The 22560-nt window shown below is 44.5% G+C and overlaps 1 protein-coding gene across 3 annotated transcripts in view; it reads left to right on the forward strand.

Moving 5' to 3' along the window:
* CPAMD8 (C3 and PZP like alpha-2-macroglobulin domain containing 8) overlaps positions 1 to 22560 on the forward strand; it is a 185474-nt gene that overhangs the window by 35200 nt on the left and 127714 nt on the right. For all 3 annotated transcript variants that reach the window (XM_088478478.1, XM_088478479.1, XM_088478477.1), the window contains exons 6-14: positions 6072 to 6089; positions 7209 to 7263; positions 10551 to 10664; positions 15072 to 15156; positions 17055 to 17163; positions 18354 to 18581; positions 19010 to 19180; positions 19299 to 19427; positions 22054 to 22246. In XM_088478478.1, the coding sequence (XP_088334604.1) occupies positions 6072 to 6089; positions 7209 to 7263; positions 10551 to 10664; positions 15072 to 15156; positions 17055 to 17163; positions 18354 to 18581; positions 19010 to 19180; positions 19299 to 19427; positions 22054 to 22246 (1102 nt within the window). The remainder of the gene's footprint in view (positions 1 to 6071; positions 6090 to 7208; positions 7264 to 10550; positions 10665 to 15071; positions 15157 to 17054; positions 17164 to 18353; positions 18582 to 19009; positions 19181 to 19298; positions 19428 to 22053; positions 22247 to 22560) is intronic.

Below are 22560 nucleotides of genomic sequence, written 5' to 3' on the forward strand. Positions count from 1 at the left end.
ACACCAGCGCCACCGCCAGACACCCCCCGCCATAGTGACCTCACAGGTAATACCCGAAGACCACCATGCCGAGAAACCCTGGCCGTGACATAAGTAGTTTTCAGTATTACTGTAATCTGTTCTTGTGCCTGCTTGGAGTGTTTGCATATTCATTGCCACGTGTTATATTTTTTGAATTTTGTTTTCCTTTCCGGGCTGACTGCTGCGGCAGGGCAGTGCAGGTGGAAAGAGCTCTAATGACGGCCAAAAAGTCCACAAAGGGCTATATTTTTTACATGTGCCCAGTGTCAGACTACATTGCCGTGTGGATAACTGGATGCAGGGAATTTGTGTATGGACTGTCAGCTGGGGCCCACATGTGTGTGCAGCCAGCTGGGGGAGCCACTCCGCTTACGGAGGAGCCGGCATGGGCTCAGGCTATGAGCCGTTCACTCTCTGACCTGGTGACGTTGCTCCGCCGTAGAGAGGAATTAGCCCAAGCAGCGCCAGCACCTGTTTTGCCCTCACCGCCTGCTGTTGCAGGGGTTGGTTACCAGGGTCCTGATCCTCCTTGGGTCCGTACCATGGAGCGCTCGGCGGTAGGGGTCGAGAAAGTATTGGCCTTTATGGAACGCTTCTTTGAGTCTAAACTACGCACTATGCATAAGCGTCCTCCTACATCCAGTATCTTGTTGGAGTCAGATCCCAAGGGGGAGGAAGAATAGGAAGAGGGGGAACTCCAAGAGGAGGTTCTGTTCGATGAGGAAGGTTCAGACTCTGCATCAAGTCAGGGCGTAGAGGACTTTATTATGGCAGTACGACAGTCTTTGGACCTTGATGCCTCAGCTAGGGCGGAAGGGCCGTTTAAGCGGAGACATAAGAGGGTCGTTTGGTTCCCAGTGTCTCAGGATCTTTCAGATCTGGTAGAGGAAGCCTGGAAGATCCCAGATAAAAAGTATGCTACTCCTCATTAGTTTGTAGCCGTTTGTCCCTTTCCACAGAAGCAGGTCACTAAGTGGCAGCTGCCTACAAGAGTGGATGCGGCTGTGGCTCGTTTAGCAAAGCACACTGCTCTGCCGGTCCAAGGGGCGGCCTCCTTTAAGGATTCACTGGACAAAAAATTGGAGGGATGCCTTAGGAGTATTTTTATGGGCGCCGTAGTGGTTGTTCGTCCATTTTTTGCATCTGCATGGGTCTCTCGAGCCATGGAGAAGTGGGCTGACAAATTAGTGGCAGGCCTTGCCGGTGACTCATCCAGAGAGGACTTACTGGTACTGGCAGGACCGGATACGTGCGGCTACAGACTGTGTGTGTGAGGCTGCACAAGATGGAGCGCAGATTTCCTCTAGAGTCTCAGCCACCGCAGTCGCGGCACGCAGAACACTCTGGCTTCGCGTCTGGGAGGTGGATGCCAAATCTAAACGCGCTTTAGAGTCACTGCCTTTTTGTGGAGGCATCCTGTTCGACTCTGAGCTTGATACTATTATATTCCAGGCGACAGGTGGAAAGAGCACTTTTCTGCGTGTGGTGCCTCAGAAACTAAAGGGCTCACGTCTCCAAGTCTTCCGTTCTTCCTTTCAAGGAGGGGGAACGATTAGAGGTCAGGGGGCCAAATGACGCTTTTTTCCCAGTAGGGGGTCCGCCCCCTGGGGTAGATTCTCCGGCACATTCAGGTGCCCGGGTGCTAGGGCATCTGAGAAGCCGAATACCTGACAGGATCTCAGCCCATCTGGTCTCCTTCTTTTCCAAGACAGATGGGTAGCTTCGGGAGTAGATGCCTGGGTAAGGGGCATTTTCTCCCGAGGTTATGTGATCGACCTAAGGGGGCAGCCGCCACAATGTTTCTTCGCTACAGCATTACCCAGGGAGCCGGAGAAGAGATGGGCCTTAAACCAGGCTATCAGTTCCCTCTGTTCAGAAGGGATTATAGTTCCTGTTCCACAATCTCAACAGGAACAGGGGTTTTACTTGTTCCTAGTCCAGAAACCCAATGGCACATATCGGTCGATTTTGAATCTACTCAGGTTCGCGGTCGGAAGAGCCCATTACCAGTTCCAGGCAGCAATGGCAAGCTTACTGCATTCCGAGGTTATAACGACAGATTCCCTATTTGGATGATTTGCTAGTAAAGGCGGATTCCGCTGCCCAACTTCAGCTCCACCTGGATCACACGGTGCAGGTGTTACAGCATCATGGGTGGATACTGAATCTCGAGAAGAGTCACCTCAGGCTGTGCCAACATCTGACGTTTTTGGGGGTGATCTTCGATACAGCACTGGAAAGGGTTTTCTTGCCCGGGCCCTTCAGGACTTAGGGCCTGATTCTGACATGCTCGCAAGCGCACATGCCTCGCAAGCGGGTCGATGTTTGCCCCCTGCACATGCGCCGTGTCCGGCGTGCGCATGCGTGAGCCCTAGCGAGCGACTGTAGTTCAGTTGCTCCGGGGCTCGCTACAAGACGGAGCGCCTGTCTATGTTGATTGATAGCTCGCCTCGTTTTGTAGGCGGGTAAGGGGGGTGGTTGAGCAAACGCAGGCGTTCCCAAAGGAACGCCTGGCATTTGTGGGCGGCCCTACTGACATCACTCGTGATGTCAGTAGTGGACTTCCTGCTCTATTAGAGCAGGAAGTCCACTCGGGCTTGCGGGAGCCGAGACCCTCCCACAGGGTCTCGTCGCAAGCCCGATTGGCGCGATAATCGCGACCATCTCCAGGCTGCTCATACAAGCTGTGGGTGGTCTCCATGGGCTTGCCAGCAGCTAGCGGCTCTGAATCAGGCCATTAGTCAGGAAAGTGCTGTCTGCCCTTCGGCCATCCGTTTGGCTGGACATGAGGTTACTAAGCACGATGGTCTCTACCTTCAAGACCATCCAGTACAGCCGATTCCATTCACGGATTCTCCAGTGGGAGATTCTCCGGAATTGGATGGGCTGCTCAGATGACCTTTCTTCTCAGTTGCTGGTTCTGTCAGACAGCACTCGTCAGTCACTTCGCTGGTGGCTGATTACCGATCACCTTTTCCAGGGTCGGTCCCTGGTGACTCCCAACTGGATTATTGTTACCACAGACGCAAGTCTCAAAGGTTGGGGAGCGGTGACAGAGAACCTCTGTCTCCAGGGGACCTGGTCGTCATCAGAGTAAGGTTTCCCTATAAATATGCTGGAGCTTTGGGCCATTTATCGGGCATTGTGTGGGGCTCAGGCCCTCCTAGCTGGCCGACCAGTGAGGATCCAGTCAGACAACGCCACAGCAGTGGCATATGTAAGCCAACAGGGCGGAACCAAAAGCGAACTTGCCATGACAGAGGCAAGTCTCATTCTCTCTTGGGTGGAGACGTTCCTCCCGTTAATTTCAGCAGTCTTCATACCGGGGGTAGAGAATTGGGAGGCAGACTACCTCAGCAGGACTACGTTCCTGCCAGGGGAGTGGTCTCTCCACCCGGAGGTTTTCCAGAAGCTGTTCCAGAGATGGGGGCTGCCGGAGGTGGACCCGATGGAGTCTCGCCACAATTGCAAGGTCCCTCAATTTTGTGCAAGATCCAGAGATCCTTTGGCATTTGCATTGGATGCCATGACAGTTCCCTGGAACTTCTGTCTGGCCTACATTTTTCCTCCAATTCCCATGTTACAAAGAGTACGCCATCGAGTCAGGGAGCAGCAGGTTTCAGTCATCCTAGTGGTTCCAAACTGGCCGCGCCGCTCGTGGTTCGCCACGGTTCTCAGGCTAGCCGCAGGGCCGGGTTGGCGTCTGCCTCTGCATCCAGATCTTCTGCTACAGGGCCATTCTGTCATGAGGGCCTACCTCAGTTGGCTTTAATGGCCTGATTGTTGAGACTGGGCTTTTTCCCCCTTCAGTTATTAGGACCATGCTCTGGGCGCGGAAGCAGGTTTCCGCGCAGAACTACCACAAGGTTTGGAAAACCTATATTGTGTGGTGTGAGCAGCGGGGAGTACATACTGCCCAGTTCTGCCTGCCAAGGTTTTTAGCATTTCTGCAGGGCGGTCTGGAGGCTGGCTTACGGCTTCAATCTTTGGAGGTACAGATTTCGGCTCACTCCGTTTACTTTCAGCAGTGTCTGGCTCTCATCCCAGAGGTGCAGATTTTTTTACAGGGGGTCTTGCGAATACAGCCTCCGCTTCAACCACCAGTAGCGCCATGGGATTTGCCCCTGGTTCTGTCGGCTCTTAAGCAGGCTACGTTTGAACCTTTGGAATCCGTGGACCTTCGGTTCGTAACGTGGAAAGTGTTTTTTCTTATGGCCATTGCCTCGGCTCGGCGGGTCTCTGAGTTGGGGGCCTTGTCTTAGAAAACCACCTTTTCTTGTTTTCCATGACAATAGGGCTGTGCTAAGGACGGTTCCTTCTTTTCAATCAAAAGTGGTTTCATCCTTCCACTTAAACAAGGAGATTGTTTTTCCTGTTTTCTAATCTTCAGAGTCCTCAGGGGACAAGGACGATCTATCACTGTTGGATGTTGTCCAGGCCCTACGCATTTATTTAGACAGAACTTCGATCTTATGTAAGACAGACTCTCTATTGGTTCTCTACGACACCCACAAACAGGGCTGGCCAGCCACAAAGCAGACCATTGCAAAATGGCTCCGCTCAGTTATTTCAAGGGCTTACTCAGAGGTGGGGCACCCGACACCAGCTAGGGTGTTGGCTCATTCCACTAGGGCCGTGGCGGCCTCCCGGGAGGCGCGTCACGGGGCTTCGACTGAACAAGTTTGTCGCGCAGCTACCTGGTCCTCTGTCCACACGTTTGTGCGGTTCTACAGGTTTCATGTTTTTGCCTCCGGGGATGCCCATTTTGGGCGTACAGTTCTCTGGTCGGGCAATATGAGCGTTCCCTCCCATGGGGGCTGCTTTTGAACATCCCATGGTCCAGTGTCCCCCAGCTCAGACGAAAGAGAAAATGTGATTTTTGGGTACTTACCGTTGAATCCTTTTCTCTGAGTCAGGCTGGGGGACACTGCATTCCCTCCCCCATGCTCAGCGGTATTGAGTATGAGTTATGATTTTGGGTCATATTGACCGTCAATTTCATTTTTATTTTTCGGAGTGACAGTGTCACTGAGTATTGCTTCTCCTTACCAGGCACTTCTGAAGTTGTACTGAAGTCAGGGGAGGGGAGGAGTTATAGATTTCAGTGTTAGTGCCAAATCCATGCCTTCCCACCTACAACCCATGGTCCAGTGTCCCCCAGCCTGACTCAGAGAAAAGGATTCAATGGTAAGTACCCAAAAATCCTATTTTACGTAACCAACGAGAAATGTTGAAAAAATAATAAAATACAGTTAGGTAAACTAGAAGGTGTGGTCGCACTAGATCACCTGTCGTAACAAGATCCATTCTGCATGTACAAATACCTTACAAATACTAGCCTGTGTTGGGTTGGTAAACACTCAACGTATGATCCGATTCCCCATATTCTGAAAAAGGCCACAACTCCATTTTCTATGTTAAAAGCAGCCATACATCTTTCAGAGTAAATCTTCTACAATCTTCCATTCAGTCAAAGTGGGGGCAGAACGGGATATCCAATATTTGAGGATTAATTGTTTGGCCACTATAATTAAAACAGTCTTTTCGATTGTATTTTTATAGTAAAATGTATGTTAATGTTACTGAGTGAACTACGGGCCTGATTCAGAGATGTACAGTAACCCAAGGGTTTGCGTACATCTCCGACCTGTTCTGCGAATGTGCTGAATGGGTCACATAAGAGTGCTCACAGTGCCCACCAAAGCCGTATGGTTGACATGCTGCGGCCAATTACGGGTGGTAACAGGAGCAGTTTTACAAAGCGGGGGCCTGCCAGGGCCGGGATCTGCATCTACCGACACAAGTTTCCTGGCCCTGGCTGAGTAGTTCCATCGCCCAATCCGAGTACGCTTGGCCGTGATAGTGATCTGATGCTGCATCTTTGAATGCAGCACTGGGATCTGCGATGCTGGCAGGAGGCGTCTTTTGTAATCAGACGCCTCCTACTGCATTGGATTATGTTAGCATCGGTAACAGTTGCCATCTCTGAATCAGGCGCTTAGTATTCCCTATCTGATTTCCTTATTGAAATGTTGTTGTTTCTATTACAGGTTGAAGCTTATATATTGGTAAGTTTTCTTTAGTTTTTTTAACCAGTGAAGTGCTGTTCAAAGTCTATAAAGTAAAAAAAACACTTTATACAAAAGGTAAAAGAGCTATAAATGAGATACTCAGAGCCTTCTATAGAGTACATCATACAGTCTAACACACTCAGGGACTGATTCAGCTTTGGGAATATAGCAAGTAACTGATTACCTTGGTAAAACAATGCTGCACAGCAGGTGGGGCAGATTTAAAATGTTCAGAGAGAGTTATGGGGCCTATCCATTACACGATTTTTTGAACGATCCGACCAAAACCAGGAGGCTTTGGTCAGATCATTCAAAAAGTTGTCTAATGGATAGGCTGCAAACATCCTGCGAAAACAAACAACTCCCGAAAATGACAAAAGAAGTCTTTCTGCATATTGCTGAACGACTTTAGAAAAGTCATTCAGTGGATATGCAGAGAACGACCAACAGCGAACGACAAACAACTTTTTTTTAATGAATATTCACTCCATTCATTAAAAATTTCCACTCCCTTGTCTCTTCAGCAACAATCCTTGGTCCTTGGTCTTTAAATATATCGTTCACAAAGTCTTTCATGTTTGTGAAAGATTTTTTTGCATGAAAGACTTTTTGTTGGCAGGAAGAGTCTTTGGTCTTTCACAAAAAAGTCTTCTAATGGATAGGCCCCTTTAGATTTGGGAGGGGGTGTCCAAACTGACATCTAAATTGCAGTGTAAAAGTAAAGCTGTGCAGTATTTGTGGGTTACATGCAAAAGCAGCCAGTATTTACCCTGCATGCAAAATAAAATTTATTTGCACCCCTTGCATTGCAACATGGTTTGTCCTGGTTCACAGTTACTTGCTATATCTTACTCTATTCCCAAAGCTGAATCAGGCCCTCAGTTTCCTAATAACATAATTAAATATGGAAAATATTCTGACCCAAACTATCCATTATTCTTAAAGAAAAGGTTTAAACAAATCTAAAGTAATGCAAACAGAAGGTTTTGTTTTGGCTACTGACACTTTTAGGATTTTAATTAGGTTGCACGAAAAACTGGTGGCTACATTTAGGAACCTGTATTGTCACGCTAACCACCATTATATTGCTTATTACATTGCCTCCTTTACTTTCAGGATCCACGAGGGTCCAGGATTATTCAGTGGACAGATTTACAACCAATCTGCTGTGGTGAGTTCAATGTCCAGAAATTATTTTAGATAGTCACAATATATAATTCTTCCAATAAACTATATCTGATGTTACCACATGTGCACTAATAAATAAAAGAATTGTGATCTAGATAACTCATGTTCTACAGTGCATCCGCTTCACTTTTTCCACATTTTGTTATGTTACAGCCTTATTCCAAAATGGAATAAATTAATTTTTGTTCTCAAAATTCTACACACAATACCCCATAATGACAACGTGTAAAAAGTTTTTGTTGAGATTTTTGCAAACTTAATAAAAAAACAAAAACTAAGAAATCACATGTACATAAGTATTCACAACCTTTGCTCAATACTTTGTTGATGCACCTTTGGCAGCAATTACAGCCTCAAGTCTTTTTGAATATGATGCCACAAGCCTGGCACACCTATCTTTGGGCAGTTTCGCCCATTCCTCTTTGCAGCACCTCTCAAGCTCCATCAGGTTGGATGGGAAGCGTCGGTGCACAGCCATTTTCAGATCTCTCCAGAGATGTTCAATTGGATTCAAGTCTGGGCTCTGGCTGGGCCACTCAAGGACATTCACAGAGTTGTTCTGAAGCCACTCCTTTGATATTTTGGCTGTGTGCTTAGGGACATTGTCCTGCTGAAAGATGAACCGTCACCGCAGTCTGAGGTCAAGAGCGCTCTGGAGCAGGTTTTCATCCAGGATGTCTCTGTACATTGCTACATTCATCTTTCCCTCTATCTTGACTAGTCTCCCAGTTCCTTCCACTGAAAATCATCCCCACAGCATGATGCTGCCACCACCATGCTTCAATGTAGGGATGGTATTGGCCTGGTGATGAGCGGTGCCTGGTTTGCTCCAAACATAACGCCTGGCATTCATGCCAAAGAGTTCAATCTTTGTTTCATCAGACCAGAGAGTCCTTCAGGTGCATTTTGGTAAACTCCAGGTGGGCTGCCATGTGCTTTTTACTAAGGAGTGGCTTCCGTCTGGCCACTCTAATATACAGGTCTGATTGGTGGATTGCTGCAGAGATCGTTGTCCTTCTGGAAGGTTCTCCTCTCTCCACAGAGGAATGCTGTAGCTCTGACAGAGTGACTATCGCGTTCTCCTTCTCCCCAAATCGCTCAGTTTAGATGGCCGGCCAACTTTAGGAAGAGTCCTGGTGGTTCCGAACTTCTTCCATTTACGGATGATGGAGGTCACTGTGCTCATTGGGACCTTCAAAGCAGCAGATATTTTTCTGTACCCTTCCCCAGATTTGTGCCTCTAGACAATCCTGTCTCGGAGGTCTACAGACAATTCCTTGGACTTCATGCTTGGTTTGTGCTCTGACATGCACTGTCAAGTGTGGGACCTTATATAGACAGGTGTATACCTTTCAACATCATGCTCAATCTACTGAATTTACCACAGGTGGACTAAAATTAAGCTGTAGGAACATCTCAAGGATGATCAGTGAAAACTGGATGCACCTGAGCTCAATTTTGAGCTTCATGGCAAAGACCATAAATACTTATATACATGTGATTTCTTAGTGGGTTTTTTAATTAAATTAGCAAAATTAAAAAAAAACTTTTTACATGCTGTCATTATGAGGTATTGTGTGTAGAATTTTGAGGACAAAAAATAATTTATTCCAGTTTGGAATAAGGCTGTAACATAACAAAATGTGGAAAAAATGAAGCGGCGTGAATACTTTCCAGATGCACGGTACATGTCCAAACAAAAGCCACAGCAAAGTGAGGGCTGCCATAGAGGCAAATCGCATTCACATGCCCTCACTTTCCTCTCTACTGTGGTTAGATCACACACATCACCCCAGTGTTGCAAATGCCCGTCAGGTAGTAGCCCTCTTTTTATCAATCTAGGGCCAAGCTAACAGTTCTTACAATCTTGGGCCGGAACCATCTCCACTAATTCCTATTTTTAGTAACTCTGCCTTTTCCATGGGTCTTCAACGATTCATTGTCTACCTCTTGGGTTAGCTGGTGTTGTCAGGTTTTTCAGTAAACTCAGTCAGTCATCGTCATAAGCTCAATTTTCAATACCCTCAGAATCTCTGAAATTCTCACAGATAAGACATTTGTACACTCTCCAAAATCCCAGTTAACAATGAGACCTCTTACTAGTTTTGAGTCCATGTGCAAAAGGCAAACTTCCACTCACAGACTTGTCTCTTTTCTGTACTTAGAGCTCTAAGTCTCTGGTTTGCCAGCTGGTGATCCTCATGAATCTGTGAGGTACACTAGGTTGGTGAACCAATTGACGGAGAATGGTGATAGAAGCTTTTCTACAGGTGGTACCATGCTCCATCAGTGTTACGTAAAATGTTTCTTGAGAAGACGCAGGCCCCAGGCACATTTTAAATATTTGCTGGGCCTGTCTTAAATGATCAAACTATTGGTCGGCCTTGAGAAGTCCGATGCACTTCATTATTTTGCTCAAACTCTTTTTATCTTTCAAATACTTGTTGCCCCTGGATCCCACAGGCACAATATAAAATCAATCCAAGGTTATTTGCCACACGAACCTAGCTGCTATTTGTCAATTAGCTGCCAATTGGAATTCTGAAAACCCTCCTTCTATTGCAGCTGTGGTACACTGATGATGCTATTCCTACTGTATGGAATATATGATTACTATTATTAATATCTAGGTAAAGTCATATTTTAAGACCTGGAGACCATAAGTAACTCACAATAATAATGTGGTTCTGGTTCACTACAGCTCTGTAGACCTACCTAAAGCCCCTGTGATTTATGTATCCCACTACCCCTCCCAGCCCACTCTCAATTTGAAAATGTAAGAAAATCCAGGTCCATAAATCTAATGATTTAACCATCTTGATGTTATATATGTAGATTTTTACCCTTCTGTTTGGTATGCATGTCTATCATCATTATTTTTTATGATTGTTTGACCCTGAAAACAAAGTAACTTATAAATATCCACCACAACAAGAGATTGTGTATACAATCTCTTAGATCCTTTTTAATTACTTAATGGGAAATGGAATGGAAAGGGAATATAACTACTTTGTGAGGCTAAGGAACCCTTGTGGCACCATATAAATAATAATAATAATAATAATAATAATAATAATAATAATAAATGTTGCTAAATGTTTCTTCATTGCCTGCCTTTGGTGTATTGGAATTTTCACCATAATCTCTATTCCCAGAAAGCAAGAAATATTATGCCTCAGATCATAATAAATGAAACAATAATACATCCCAATGTGCATATATAAAATGCGAGTTCCCATCACTATTTCTAATTCTTTCTCCATTTTTCAGGTATTGTTAACATGAGTTTTCCTCTTTCTGACCAACCTGTATTTGGGGAATGGCTGATTTTTGCAGAAACCCAAGGCCATACTTTTAACAAATCATTTGCTGTGCAGAAATATGGTGAGTGGAAGCCTTCATTATTACATAGAAAAAGGCAAAACAAAACATATAGGGGCTTATTCTGATTTGGGAGCAAAGCAAAAAATGAGCAGGTAACTTTACATCTTGGTAAAACCATGCTGCACTGCAGGTGGGGCAGATTTATAATGTGTAGAGAGATTTAGATGTGAGAAGGTTATACAAACTCAAATCTAAATTGCGGTGTAAATATAAAGCTGCCCAGTATTTGTGGGTTACATGCAACAGCAGCCAGTATTTACCCTGTATGCAAAATAATAAATGTATTTGTATCTCTCTGCCTTCTTCAATAGCATTCGGATAAGCGCTTGCTTCTCACGTCAGGCTCTTAAGGCCAAGATCATTGTGATCCAGAAGCAGGGAAAATCCATCCAACTGCTCTAAAGATTTTGCTGTTAAATACAGATGTTAAAGTTTATCCCAGGATTCTTGCGTCACGTCTAAACTTAGTGCTACCCTAACGATCAGGTGGGATTCATTCTGGTGCAACAGTAAAGGGACAATACAAGACACACTATTAATCTTATTCATGCCATTAACTCCTCCAAAACTCTTGCTGTCTTGCTTTATCTGGATGTGGAAGAGATTTTAAAAAAAACAACCAAATTAGCTTTAATAAATAGTGAATAAATAATGTGTTTGATGGGCAGCACAGACGGTGTAATGGTAGCATTACTGCCTCACAGCACTGAGGTCGTTGGTTCGATACCCACTACGGCCCTAACTGTGTGGAGTTTGTATATTCTCCCTGTGCTTGCGTGGGTTTCCTCCGGGTACTCCGGTTTCCTCCCACACTCCAAAAATATACTGGTAGGTTAATTGGCTCCTAACAAAATTACCCCTAGTGTGTATGTGTGTGTGCATGTGATAGGGAATATAGATTGTAAGCTCCACTGGGGCAGGGACTGATGTGAATGGCCAAATATTCTCTGTAAAAGCGCTGCGGAATATGTGTGCGCTATATAAATAACTGGTAATAAATAATAAATAAATAAATAATTAAGAAAGTCCCAATCAGAAAAAGTTAAAATGTATAACTACTTATGTCAACTGCACAAGCCAAAGTACAATCCATTACAATGTTAAGAGGACATCCATAAAAGAGTCCTTCGGCTTTCATTAAATGATTTCATGTGGAGAATTCATTAACTGGAACAAATTTATCTTGTGAACAGTGGAATTCCCCCTCCCTGACAGAAGCACTGGAGCAGGACCAGTTCTCTGTCTGGTGCTGCAGAGGCAGACTCTGCCTGGCTAGAGACAACGCGCAGCTACCACCTGACATGCATGTTCTGACAGATTGGGACAGGTTAGAGCTTCTTAAACTCTAGACTGGCTGGGAGGGAAGAAGTTGGGAGGGTCAGACTCAGACTGGCTGGGAGGGAAGAAGTTGGGAGGGTCAGACTCAGACTGGCTGGGAGGGAAGAAGTTGGGAGGGTCAGACTCAGACTGGCTAGTAGGGAAGAAGTCGGGAGGTTCAGACTCTGACTGGCTGGGAAGAGATTGGGTCTGGGATGACTAGACTAAGACTGGATGGGAGGCAGTGGCGGATCCTAAATAAAATGACAGGGGGGGGGGAACACCATAATCAGGGAGCAGGAAAAGCTGACAGGGACTATGACCATGCACCCGTTCTGAATATAGAAATGGTATGCAGTAGGTGTGCCATCGCAGAGCAAAACTGGAAGGTGTATAGGACCTTGGTAGCCTGTTGTACTGCTGGTTCAAAGTTGTAAAAATCCAATAGGGATAACCTGACCGTGCTGTCCTGGTAGAAATAACTAATACTGCTGTCTTTAGATATGGGCTCTTAGCCTAAAAGGATATTGTAGCAAACGAGATAAAAGAAAAATGGCACAAAAGGAAAAGGCACACCCTGGACCCTTTACACAACCACCATGTCTGACATACTGATTTTCACATTGCCATAAAGCACAGAGCACTCTGGTGACCGCAATACAACACTGACAACATCCCAGTGACCACAATACAGCACAGACAACATTACAGTGATTGCTATACTGTACAGATAGCATGCCAGTGACTACTATACAGCATAGACAGCATCCCAATGACCACCATAAAGGACATTCAGTGGCCACCATATTTTTAACGTACTACAGTATTAGAGATATGTCAAATATTCTTCTTTTATCTTGATGATATTCCAGTTCTACTTTCTGGACTTTCCAAAAGAAAATGTTTTAGAATAATTAGCATTTGCCCCCCTTGCATTGCAACATGGTTTATCCAGATACAGAGGTGCAAGCGCCCAGTGTTTTACGTCTGCGCATGCGTCCCAATGGTTACCATGGCGGGATGCAAATTGGAACTGCATGAAGATCCATTGAATTCTGATAAGTGTTACTGGGTGGTGACTGGGAGGGTGTCTGATGGGGGCGTGCCAGGGACAACCATAGGGTTGATAGACTGTCCAATGGTGCAGCTGATGTCCGATCGATGGTGCACCTTTGTGTGCACAGCATCTGACTCATGCTGTGGCTTGTGGGCATCTCAATAGGACGCCCATGGGCCGTGTCATTACCATACAGATACATACACCCCTGAATCAGGCCCAAAGTTACTTGTTTTTTCTTGCTTTGCTCCCAACTCAGAGTCAGCCCCATAGTAAGATACTTATCAGCTTAGGTTCAAAGAGGTAAAGTAATTCCTTCCTGATAACAATTTTCCTCTTTATGATCCTGGATACAAATAATTAATTATACAAATCTATATATTAACCTCACATATGTGTCTAGAGAAACAGAGGTGCCCAATGGGGAAATATTTACTTGTGCAGAAATTGTATTTGGTAAAAGCTCATCAAGCTTGAGGACATTAATAACTGGAACATCAAGTGATATTAGGTAGTTAAACGCATTATGATAAAGGGTATAGAGTGAAAACCATAATATTGCAGTAGACGTGTCTCCCAATGTCTGTAAAGACCTGTATAGGAACTTATTGGTTCCAATGGTTCTTCCTTACTGCAGGAGTAATCAGTGGATAGTATTGTATTTGACATGAAATGTCACTGGCAATTTATTTATGCCAGGGAGTAACTGGCATTAATATGTTGTTAGTTTCGGCCTAAATCAGAGCCACTCGCAAGCACACAGCGCTCACAAGCAGCTCAATTGTTCCCTACTGTGCACGCTTCGCGTCCAGCGTGCGCGAGCTCCGTCGAGCGACTGAACGTCAGTCGCTGCAGGGCTCGCTACAAGACAGGGTGGCTGTCGATGGTGAGTGACAGCTCGCCCCGTTTTGTAGGTGGGTGGGGGGGATGGCTGCACAAACATAGGCGTTCCCTTAGGAACGCCTGGTGTTTGTGGGAGGAACTACTGACATCAATAGTGATGTCAGTAGTGGACATCCTGCTCTATTAGAACAGGGAGCCCACTCGGGCTTACGGAAGCCGAGACCCTACCCCAGGGTCTCGTCGCAAGCCCGATGGTCGCAATAATCGCGACAGGCTTCCTTCCTGCTCGCACAAGCTGTGGGTGGAGACCCACAGCTTTGCGAGCAGCCTGGAGTAAAAAAAAAGAAATGAAAAAAAACGCCCACAGACCCTGCGAGCTGCCTGCGGCAGCGAGCGGGTCTAAATCAGGGCCTTTGTCTATATCATTCTGTAGATAGTTAATATCTTGCTGTACATTACTCTACATTAGCCCAGTTTCAATATATGTTACATTTATAACTACCATGTGTCTTTCCTATATCCAGTTCTCAACCCGCGAAAATAATATTTTCTCTAGAGCTAGCACTTTCATCTCATGTACCAGACAGTTACTGTATATGGAATAGTATTAAAATGTATCACATCTAACATGTATGAACTTTAATATATCGGAGTTTGCCTCCTAACTTTATTTACTGTATATTAGTGCTATCAGTCATCAGCTAGATATAAAAAATGTGAAATACTTTCCATAATATTTGAGTGCCAGAGTGTTTGGCTTCTGGGAGAAATAAATCTTCTGTCAGGTAGAGAATGTATATATATATATATATATATATATAAAATTTCAAACAACGGCGGCACTCAATGCAAAAAAATGACCCTTGCATCTATGAGACGTTAAACGTTTCAATGCTGGATACATTTTCGTCACCCTGACGACAATGCATCCAGCATTGACATGTTGGTAAGTTATCACAGTTGCAAGTGTAATTTCTTTGCATTGAATGCCACCATTGTTTGAATTGTCTGCATGTCAGCGTCTCATATGGTGGCTGATCAGGAGGCCACCTGCATTCACTGACATTAAGTTTGACATTGAGTGCTGCCGTATATATATATCTATTTCTTTAAGCACAGCAGGAGTTAATAATTAACATAAAACAATATAAAGTATAATAGAAAATTAATTTCTAATTTTTCTTTTCTAGTGCTTCCGAAATTTGAACTGATAATAACTCCTCCCTCATATATACGGGATATAAACATATGTGAGAAGGGAAAAGTCCAGGCAAGGTACAGTAAGTGGCTGTATTGACTATAATCTCTCTGAAAAAAAAACCCCATAGGTTTAAGGCATCCTTTCTTTATTTAGCAAACAGTTGTAATGCCAGTTTACTGCTTTTTGATGGCGTTAGCGGTATGGTCCCATTCTGGCAATGTGGACCCAGCGAAGCCTTCCAGGCAATGCTAAGCCATACTTGCCTACCCTCCCGATTTGGTCGGGAGCCTCCCGAAAATCGGGTGCTACTCCTGACCTCCCAGGAAGGCAGGCAAGCCTTCTGGACACCAGCAACCCGTCCGCCCCCCCTGCACTTAATATAAAAATCCTGGCAGTGGAGGGGCCGGTGACACGATTCGCATTGAATCGCGTCATCGTGGCCCGCCCCCGGCTGCACAGTGCCATTAATAACGGCATTGTGAAGAGGGGAGCGGAGCCGCGATGACGCGATCACGATGCCACGCCCATGCTCCACCACAAAATGCTCATCACCACAGAGCCACACCCCCTTTTCACCGCGACCCGCCCCCCGCTGAGAAAGCCCAACAGCTCCCTTCCGGAAGGAGGGAGTGAAATGTCGGCATGTATGTGCTAAGTCCCTGCTGGGTTGAAGCGCATATATTAGTCATCAACTTGTCTCTAGGGGATGTAGTTGCCATCCTATTGGTCGGGATGCCGGTGATGGAATCCAGACACCAGTCAGAATACTGTACCTCTCTCTGTTAAGAAATCCCTATAATGGGACATACACACTAGAAGATAATAGTGAACGATATGAACGATAACGTTCAATGATATATCGTTGATATCGTCCAGTATGTATGCACGAAACGACCAACGATGCACGCTCCCTCGGGTCATTAACGATGTTTGCTGTCGTGCAAACATGCAGGCCAATCTGACAATATCGTCAGAAAGTGCCTGTTCAGGGATGTGGCAGGAGGACGTCACTGAAAGATATCATAAACGATATTGTTCAGTGTGTACTCCCAATGTCTTTCACCAATATCGCTCATACAACACATCGTCTAATGTGTATGAGACCAGGCCTGCGCTCTGCCAGCATATTCATGTATTCAAGCAGCAATAGGATCTTAGGGCCTGATTCAGAGCCGCTCGTAAGCGGCCGCTCGTTCGTTCCGAGCGATGTTTGCACAACTGCGCATGCATACGGATCGTAATACGCATGTGCGAACCAGTCAGTGCGGCCGAAAATACTTTGTTCGCTAAATAGCGAATGCCTGCTATTTTGAGTGACAGGAGGAGGCGTATGTGGGTGGTAACAGGGGAAGGTGCTTGAAAACGGGGAGTGGAGATCAGAACGCAGGCGTGCTTAAAGGTCAAAACGGGCGTTTTATGGGTGTGAATAATTAATACAGCAGCGTCATTGACCACGTCACTGGGTTATTTTATAGTCAGAACTGCTCGCAAGATTGCGGTAGGAAAAACCAACCACAAGAATAGCGAGCAGTTCATACGCTGGTCGATTAATCTAATAAATAGCGGACATGACGTAGAATGCGAGCGGCCAGGGGGCGTAGTTTCCCAAAAAACGACCGCAAGTTTTGTTCGCTCGTTCAGACATAGAGGCGTGAACAGACCGCAAAGAGCGAACGGTTCATTTGAATAGCCACCCCTTTTTCCTGAAAGAGCGAGCGCAAATAGCGTCTGGCTCTGAATCAGGCCCTTAGTTAATTATACATAGATCAGGCAAGTTGTGTCAGATGAGTAATACATGTAATTGTCAGGCATTTTGTTTAGAAGCAGAACAGGTGTGCCTGTAAGTGTGTATAAGGTTGGAGGGGAGAGAATCCTTTAAAATATTATTATGTCACCCAGTAACTTCTATTTAGGCCTCTGCCTCCTTCCACAAGATGTCTGCCCCCTTATATCAATATATCTATTATTTCAGGTACACATTTGGAAAGCCTGTGAGTGGATTACTGACTATCAACATGACAGTGACTGGTGTAGGTTATTATAGACATGAGATTGGACACCAGGTGCTGAAAACCATGGAGGTAAGACCTTGTGTACCCTTTATGCAGGGCCGTAACTAGGGTAGTGCGGCCTGTGCCATGGCACAGGGATCCGCAGGGCAGGGGACGCTGTTTGGGCCTGTCAATTTTCTGTTTATTATCATCCTCACTTGTAGCTTCTTCTTCTTTTATCCCCTGTATCTCCTGGCCTCTCCTATCTCTTCCCTGGCCTTTCCCCATTAGGCCATGGTACTTTTTCGGGTGTGCATCTTATGTCCCTATTTGAAAAATATGGGGAGGAGTGGCACCAATGCTCTTTCTGGCACAGGGCACCAAAAAGTCTAGTTACGCCTCTGCCTTTATGACACTGCAGGAAATGCATTTGTGGCACCACAAATAAGATTTATTTTTGTTTGTTTAGCACCTGTCATTGAGTCTGAAAGCAGTGTCTCTTGTTCCAATTCTTTTCTATAATGGCTCTCTCTATAATTCCCCCTATTGCACCACAACAGAGACAGACAGTAATCAGAACAAAAGTTTTACCAAAATAAATAACTTATTGTTGGAGCTATTATTTGTAACAACTCCAACAAAATGGAGCATGTGACTTCCAAGGTTTCTTGGCTCAAGGTAAAGTGGGTTGGCAATTAAAGGAGAAAAAGACTCGCATAGGAGCCGGACATGTGCAGAAGGCGCAGGTCGATGTCGCGCCTCCATGGCGAGCAGCTCTGGGTCCTAGTGTCTGGCAGCAGTGCTAAATAGAGGCAGTGAGGAGCACTCCTCGAATATTAAAAATACAAATAAACACATAACTGTCATGTTCACAATAATGGCACTTGGTATTTCACAGCTTACTACTTCATTTCAGAATAATCAGCTTTGCTAATTTTATACCTTATAAAAAATGTATTTGTAAGATGAGTTAAAACATTGTGTACGTTGATTTTTTTTGTACTTTTTTTTGTTATTGTTTAAACTACTGTATACAGCTCACTTTCTGCTGGTTATGTCTACCTCACTGACAGAATGGTGGGGCTCTGACATGACCTGATTTGAAATAACATTAAGCAACTGAAAAAATTAAAATCGAAGTAAAAATAAATTAGACACCTTTGACAAGAGCCAAGTAATATATGTGGTTTAACGTCTAATAAAAAAGCCATAATGAATATAGTGAATGCATTTTACATATCCTGCATGAAGAAACTCATTTTCCTCTTTGCAATTTACAGATTTACGGTTCATCTGTGTTTGACATCTGTGCCAGGGATATGATGCCAGTAGACTTCTCAGAGCATTTTCGAGGGACAGTGAATATTTGGGCAACTGTAACTGCTGTAGATGGCAGCAAGCAGGTCACTTTTGATGATACCACCCCAGTTCAAAAACAGCTGATTGATATAAAATATACCAAAGATACCCGCAAACAGTTCAAGCCAGGCCTGCCTTACCAAGGAAAAGTAAGTTATGACTGTGCAGATGTGGACAATTATACAGACACTATTCATTCTTGTTTTAAGTAGAGTTAGTGGATCTCCATTGTAATGCATAGCTAGTATTACTGCTACTATAAAATAAAATAGTTTTTGTTTTTGTGTTATCATGCAGTGGAGGAGACAGATAAGTGGAGAGAGATAAAGTACTAATCAATCAGCTTCTAGCTGTTATTTTAGCTGTGTTTGAAAAATGACAGTTAGGAGCTGATTAGTTGGTACTTTTATTTCTCTCCAAGGTTTGATACATCTCCCCCAGTATGTCTTATGAGCATGGTAATGAGATAACTAGAAGCCTGCATATCAAAACCTTTATCATTCCAATACCAAGACCCCAGAGGCTTGCCTTGTCTATTTATGTGAACTGTAAATTGCCTTGTCCCCCTGCTGGTTAGGTTGAAGTCACATATCCAGATGGTAGTCCTGCAGATGGGGTTACCGTGCGAATCAAAGCAGAACTCACCCCCAAAGATAATGTGTATACCAGCGAGCTTGTGTCCCAGAATGGCTTGGTCAAATTCCAGATACCATCTATCCCAACAGTAGCCCAGTATGTATGGCTGGAGGTACGTTTGATTGCTCTGTATATTAATATATTAGTTCACTGCTCTTTGTTTCATTCACTTCATTATTTTTATTTCCTCTTCCTGTATGTTGCTGACCTTATTTTCATCTTTTCCAAAGTCCAAGGTGATAGCGATAGATGGAAAATCCACAAGAGAGCAGTATTTGCCCAACTACTTGTCCATCAGCAGCTGGTATTCTCCAAGTAAATGCCACCTCTTGATTCAGCCACCTGAAAACCCATTGCAGGTGAGTGCCAAGAGTGTACTGTTATTATTTTTATCCTTTATTTATAAATGTATTTTGCAGCACTGTACAATCAGGGAGGATCTGAACATTCTATGATTATCAGTAGTGTAACAAACATGGAAAAAGAACGTAAGAGTGAACTTCCAGTCTGAGCTTTGGGGCTGATTCTGAGTCTGACACAAAGTGGCTGTGTTTGTGTGATTCCGCATAAGCCTCATTTACTGCCTTTTGATAATATGAGTTCCCATAGGGCTAATGCAAGGATCCGTGCAGCCAGTGGCGTAACTACCGTAGGCGCTATAGACCCAGGGCCCGGCCCAACCCCTGCACCTACTGTGCCAGGCCTTGGTCTGCCCCTCCTCACTCCCCTCTCCTCGACTTATCTGCTCCGGGGTCGCACCTTCCCACTCCGTGGTCGCGTCCTCCCAGATTATTACTAGTAGATTTAAACCAGCCGCTACACAAAGCGGGCTACCCGAGGTGATATCATATAAGAGTTATTATACCCTACACAGGATTGTCCGGTTTGAGGAATATGCTCAAAACCAACTCCTAAACACTGATTTTTCCTACTAGTTTTAAACTGTGTCCATTTTGTTGTATAAATTGTTTATACATATATTTGAGCCTCTAAGTGTACTCTGTCTACTCTAGCATTTTTTTAGGCATTTACTTAGTGCAGTGTATTTCTCTGTTTTGATGTTTTATCTTATTTGAAGTAGTTGCCTTACTTCTAACATTTGCATCTGATTATAATGATGCTGGTTTATTTTCTAACATCTATTAGCGCCAGGAGCCTAATAATGTTATCACCACCTACTGTGTTGAAAAACATTTGGTAAATGTAAAAAAAAATACAGAAAAATTTTACAATTATTAGCTGATGTCGTTCTAAATATTGCTATGTGATCTGGGAAGAAAGTGGCAGCATAGCTTTTAATGGAAAATTAACAATGCATTCATTTCAGTTGTAGAATCTCAGTTTTATCTGGCTGGGGAATTCTAGGATGCTCTTCTTCTCAGGGGAGATGTAACTAAGGGGTCTATATAGTAAGCCTTGGAGAGAGATAAAGTGGATGGAGATAATGTACCAACCAATCAGCTCCTAACTGTCAAACACAGCCTGTAAAGTAACAGTTATGAACTGATTGGTTGGTATTTTGTATCCATCCACTTTATATCTCTCCAAGGCTTAGTACATTGGTACATAGCCCTGGAAAGAGAGAGAGTGAAAAGTGATAAAGTACCAACCAAACATCTCCTGTCAGTGTACAGGCTGTGTTCGAAAAGTGACAGTTAGGAGCTGATCAGTTGGGCCTGATTCAGACCCGCTCGTTAGGATGCGTTCGCTCGCAGCCAGCCAATTGTTTGCATTCTGTGAATGTGTATGCATCGCAATTCACGTACGCTCACCGCCCATAGACAGCCCTGCAGAATGAGTGACAGGAGAAGCCGTTTGTGGGTGGTGACATGGGCAGGCCGCTAGAAACGGGGGAGTGGAGGTGCGAGCGCAGGCGTGCCTGAGCATCTCATCAGCGTTTTAGAGGCGTGCATAATTAAGAGGCAGCATCATAGTACACGTCACTTTGTTGTAGTTCACACTGTATTTCACACTGAAGCAGTGCTTGTGGAAGGGTATGGTCAGCCACAAGCGCTGCGTTTGCTTCCGATGGTACTCGATGTACCGATGGTTGCATACACTTCCTGGAGATGACATGAGCAAGTGGGTTTCTACATACACAGAGCGATCGCATGCCAAGACATAGTGGGCGTGCTAATGCCTTATTTAACTAAATTTGCATACGCATCTAGTGTGCGAACGCATCTAGCAAGCGGGTCTGAATTGAGCCCATTATCTCTCTTCACTTTATCTCTCTCCAAGGCATAGATGCCGACATTCTGGTTGCCCTTTCTGGGAGGGGGCAGTCTGATCGACAAAATCGGGGGCGTGGCCAGTGGTTGTGCTCGAAGCAGGGGCGTGGCCATTTTACTTCACCCCCGCTACACAATGCCGAGATTTCTGTCAGTGTGCAACAGGGGGCGGGGCTAAAATGAAGTGATTCAGCGCTATGGGATGCAATCGCGGAGGGGGACAGGAGGGGTCGGCGGCTTCCGGGAGGCTCCCGGCCAAATCGGGAGGGAAGGCAAGGCTCAGTGCATCTCCCCCACCTTGTCAAATTGTGCTGTATGCATTAAGATATTAAGAGTAGAGAAAAATGCATACAATAGTAAATTATCTACTTTTATTACCCTTTTTTTAAATAAAATAAGTGTTACATATAAACAGATAAAAATGTAGCAAATGTCTATGTTGGTCATTACTTAATTCTGTAATGAACTCAATACATGTTGATATCACTAAGTGATATTTAATTTAAATGTATAATAGTTTAATTTTCTGTCAGTGTTATTCCAGCCACCAAACTTCACTGTAAAAAGCAATAGCTAATTCTCATCCAAGAGTTTTTCCTGGAGTTATCCTATTATGTATAATTATGAGTTGAATATCCATTTTGTACTATTGGACTTTTGCAAGATGACCCTGTTGTCTGCTGTCTGAGAGCATATTAAGGAAGATAAATTGTAGTATGAGTCTTGTCACTTGTTTCACCTCTTCTGATGGCAGGTGGGTGAGGATGCCCGGATTGCCTTGAAGTCCACCTGTCCGTGTAATTTCACTTTGCACTACGAGGTAGCATCTCGTGGAAACATTGTGCTATCTGGCCAACAGTCCTCAAATGTCACCCTGCAAAGGATACGGAGGTCATCTGCTGTTACCTTTCAGAGGGACTTCAATGAAACAGCTGAGAGTGAAGAAGGTGAGTTATCCTGAATGTATCAGTTTGATTCTTGTTGCACTGTTCTTTAAATATTATTCCACAAACTGTAGACTCTAGTGTTAAAAGACTACAGGGAAGTTACATTGCATAGTACACAGCAACAATAACTGTAGGAACTGTGGTTTTGGATAAATTGACCATGTGGCAACTTTTGCAAGTAGCTGCTTCTCTGTAGGTTTCAGCTCAAAATTTAAATTGGCCCTAATGTTATGTGCAGAACACATGCCAGGCTTTGCACTTAACATTAGTGCCGCTCTGATTTGTAAATTTACCTCTTGGTGTTATTTTATTTC

The sequence above is a fragment of the Taudactylus pleione genome, unplaced genomic scaffold (assembly GCF_031769625.1).
Source record: "Taudactylus pleione unplaced genomic scaffold, aTauple2 ptg000214l, whole genome shotgun sequence".
NCBI lineage: Eukaryota > Metazoa > Chordata > Amphibia > Anura > Myobatrachidae > Taudactylus > Taudactylus pleione.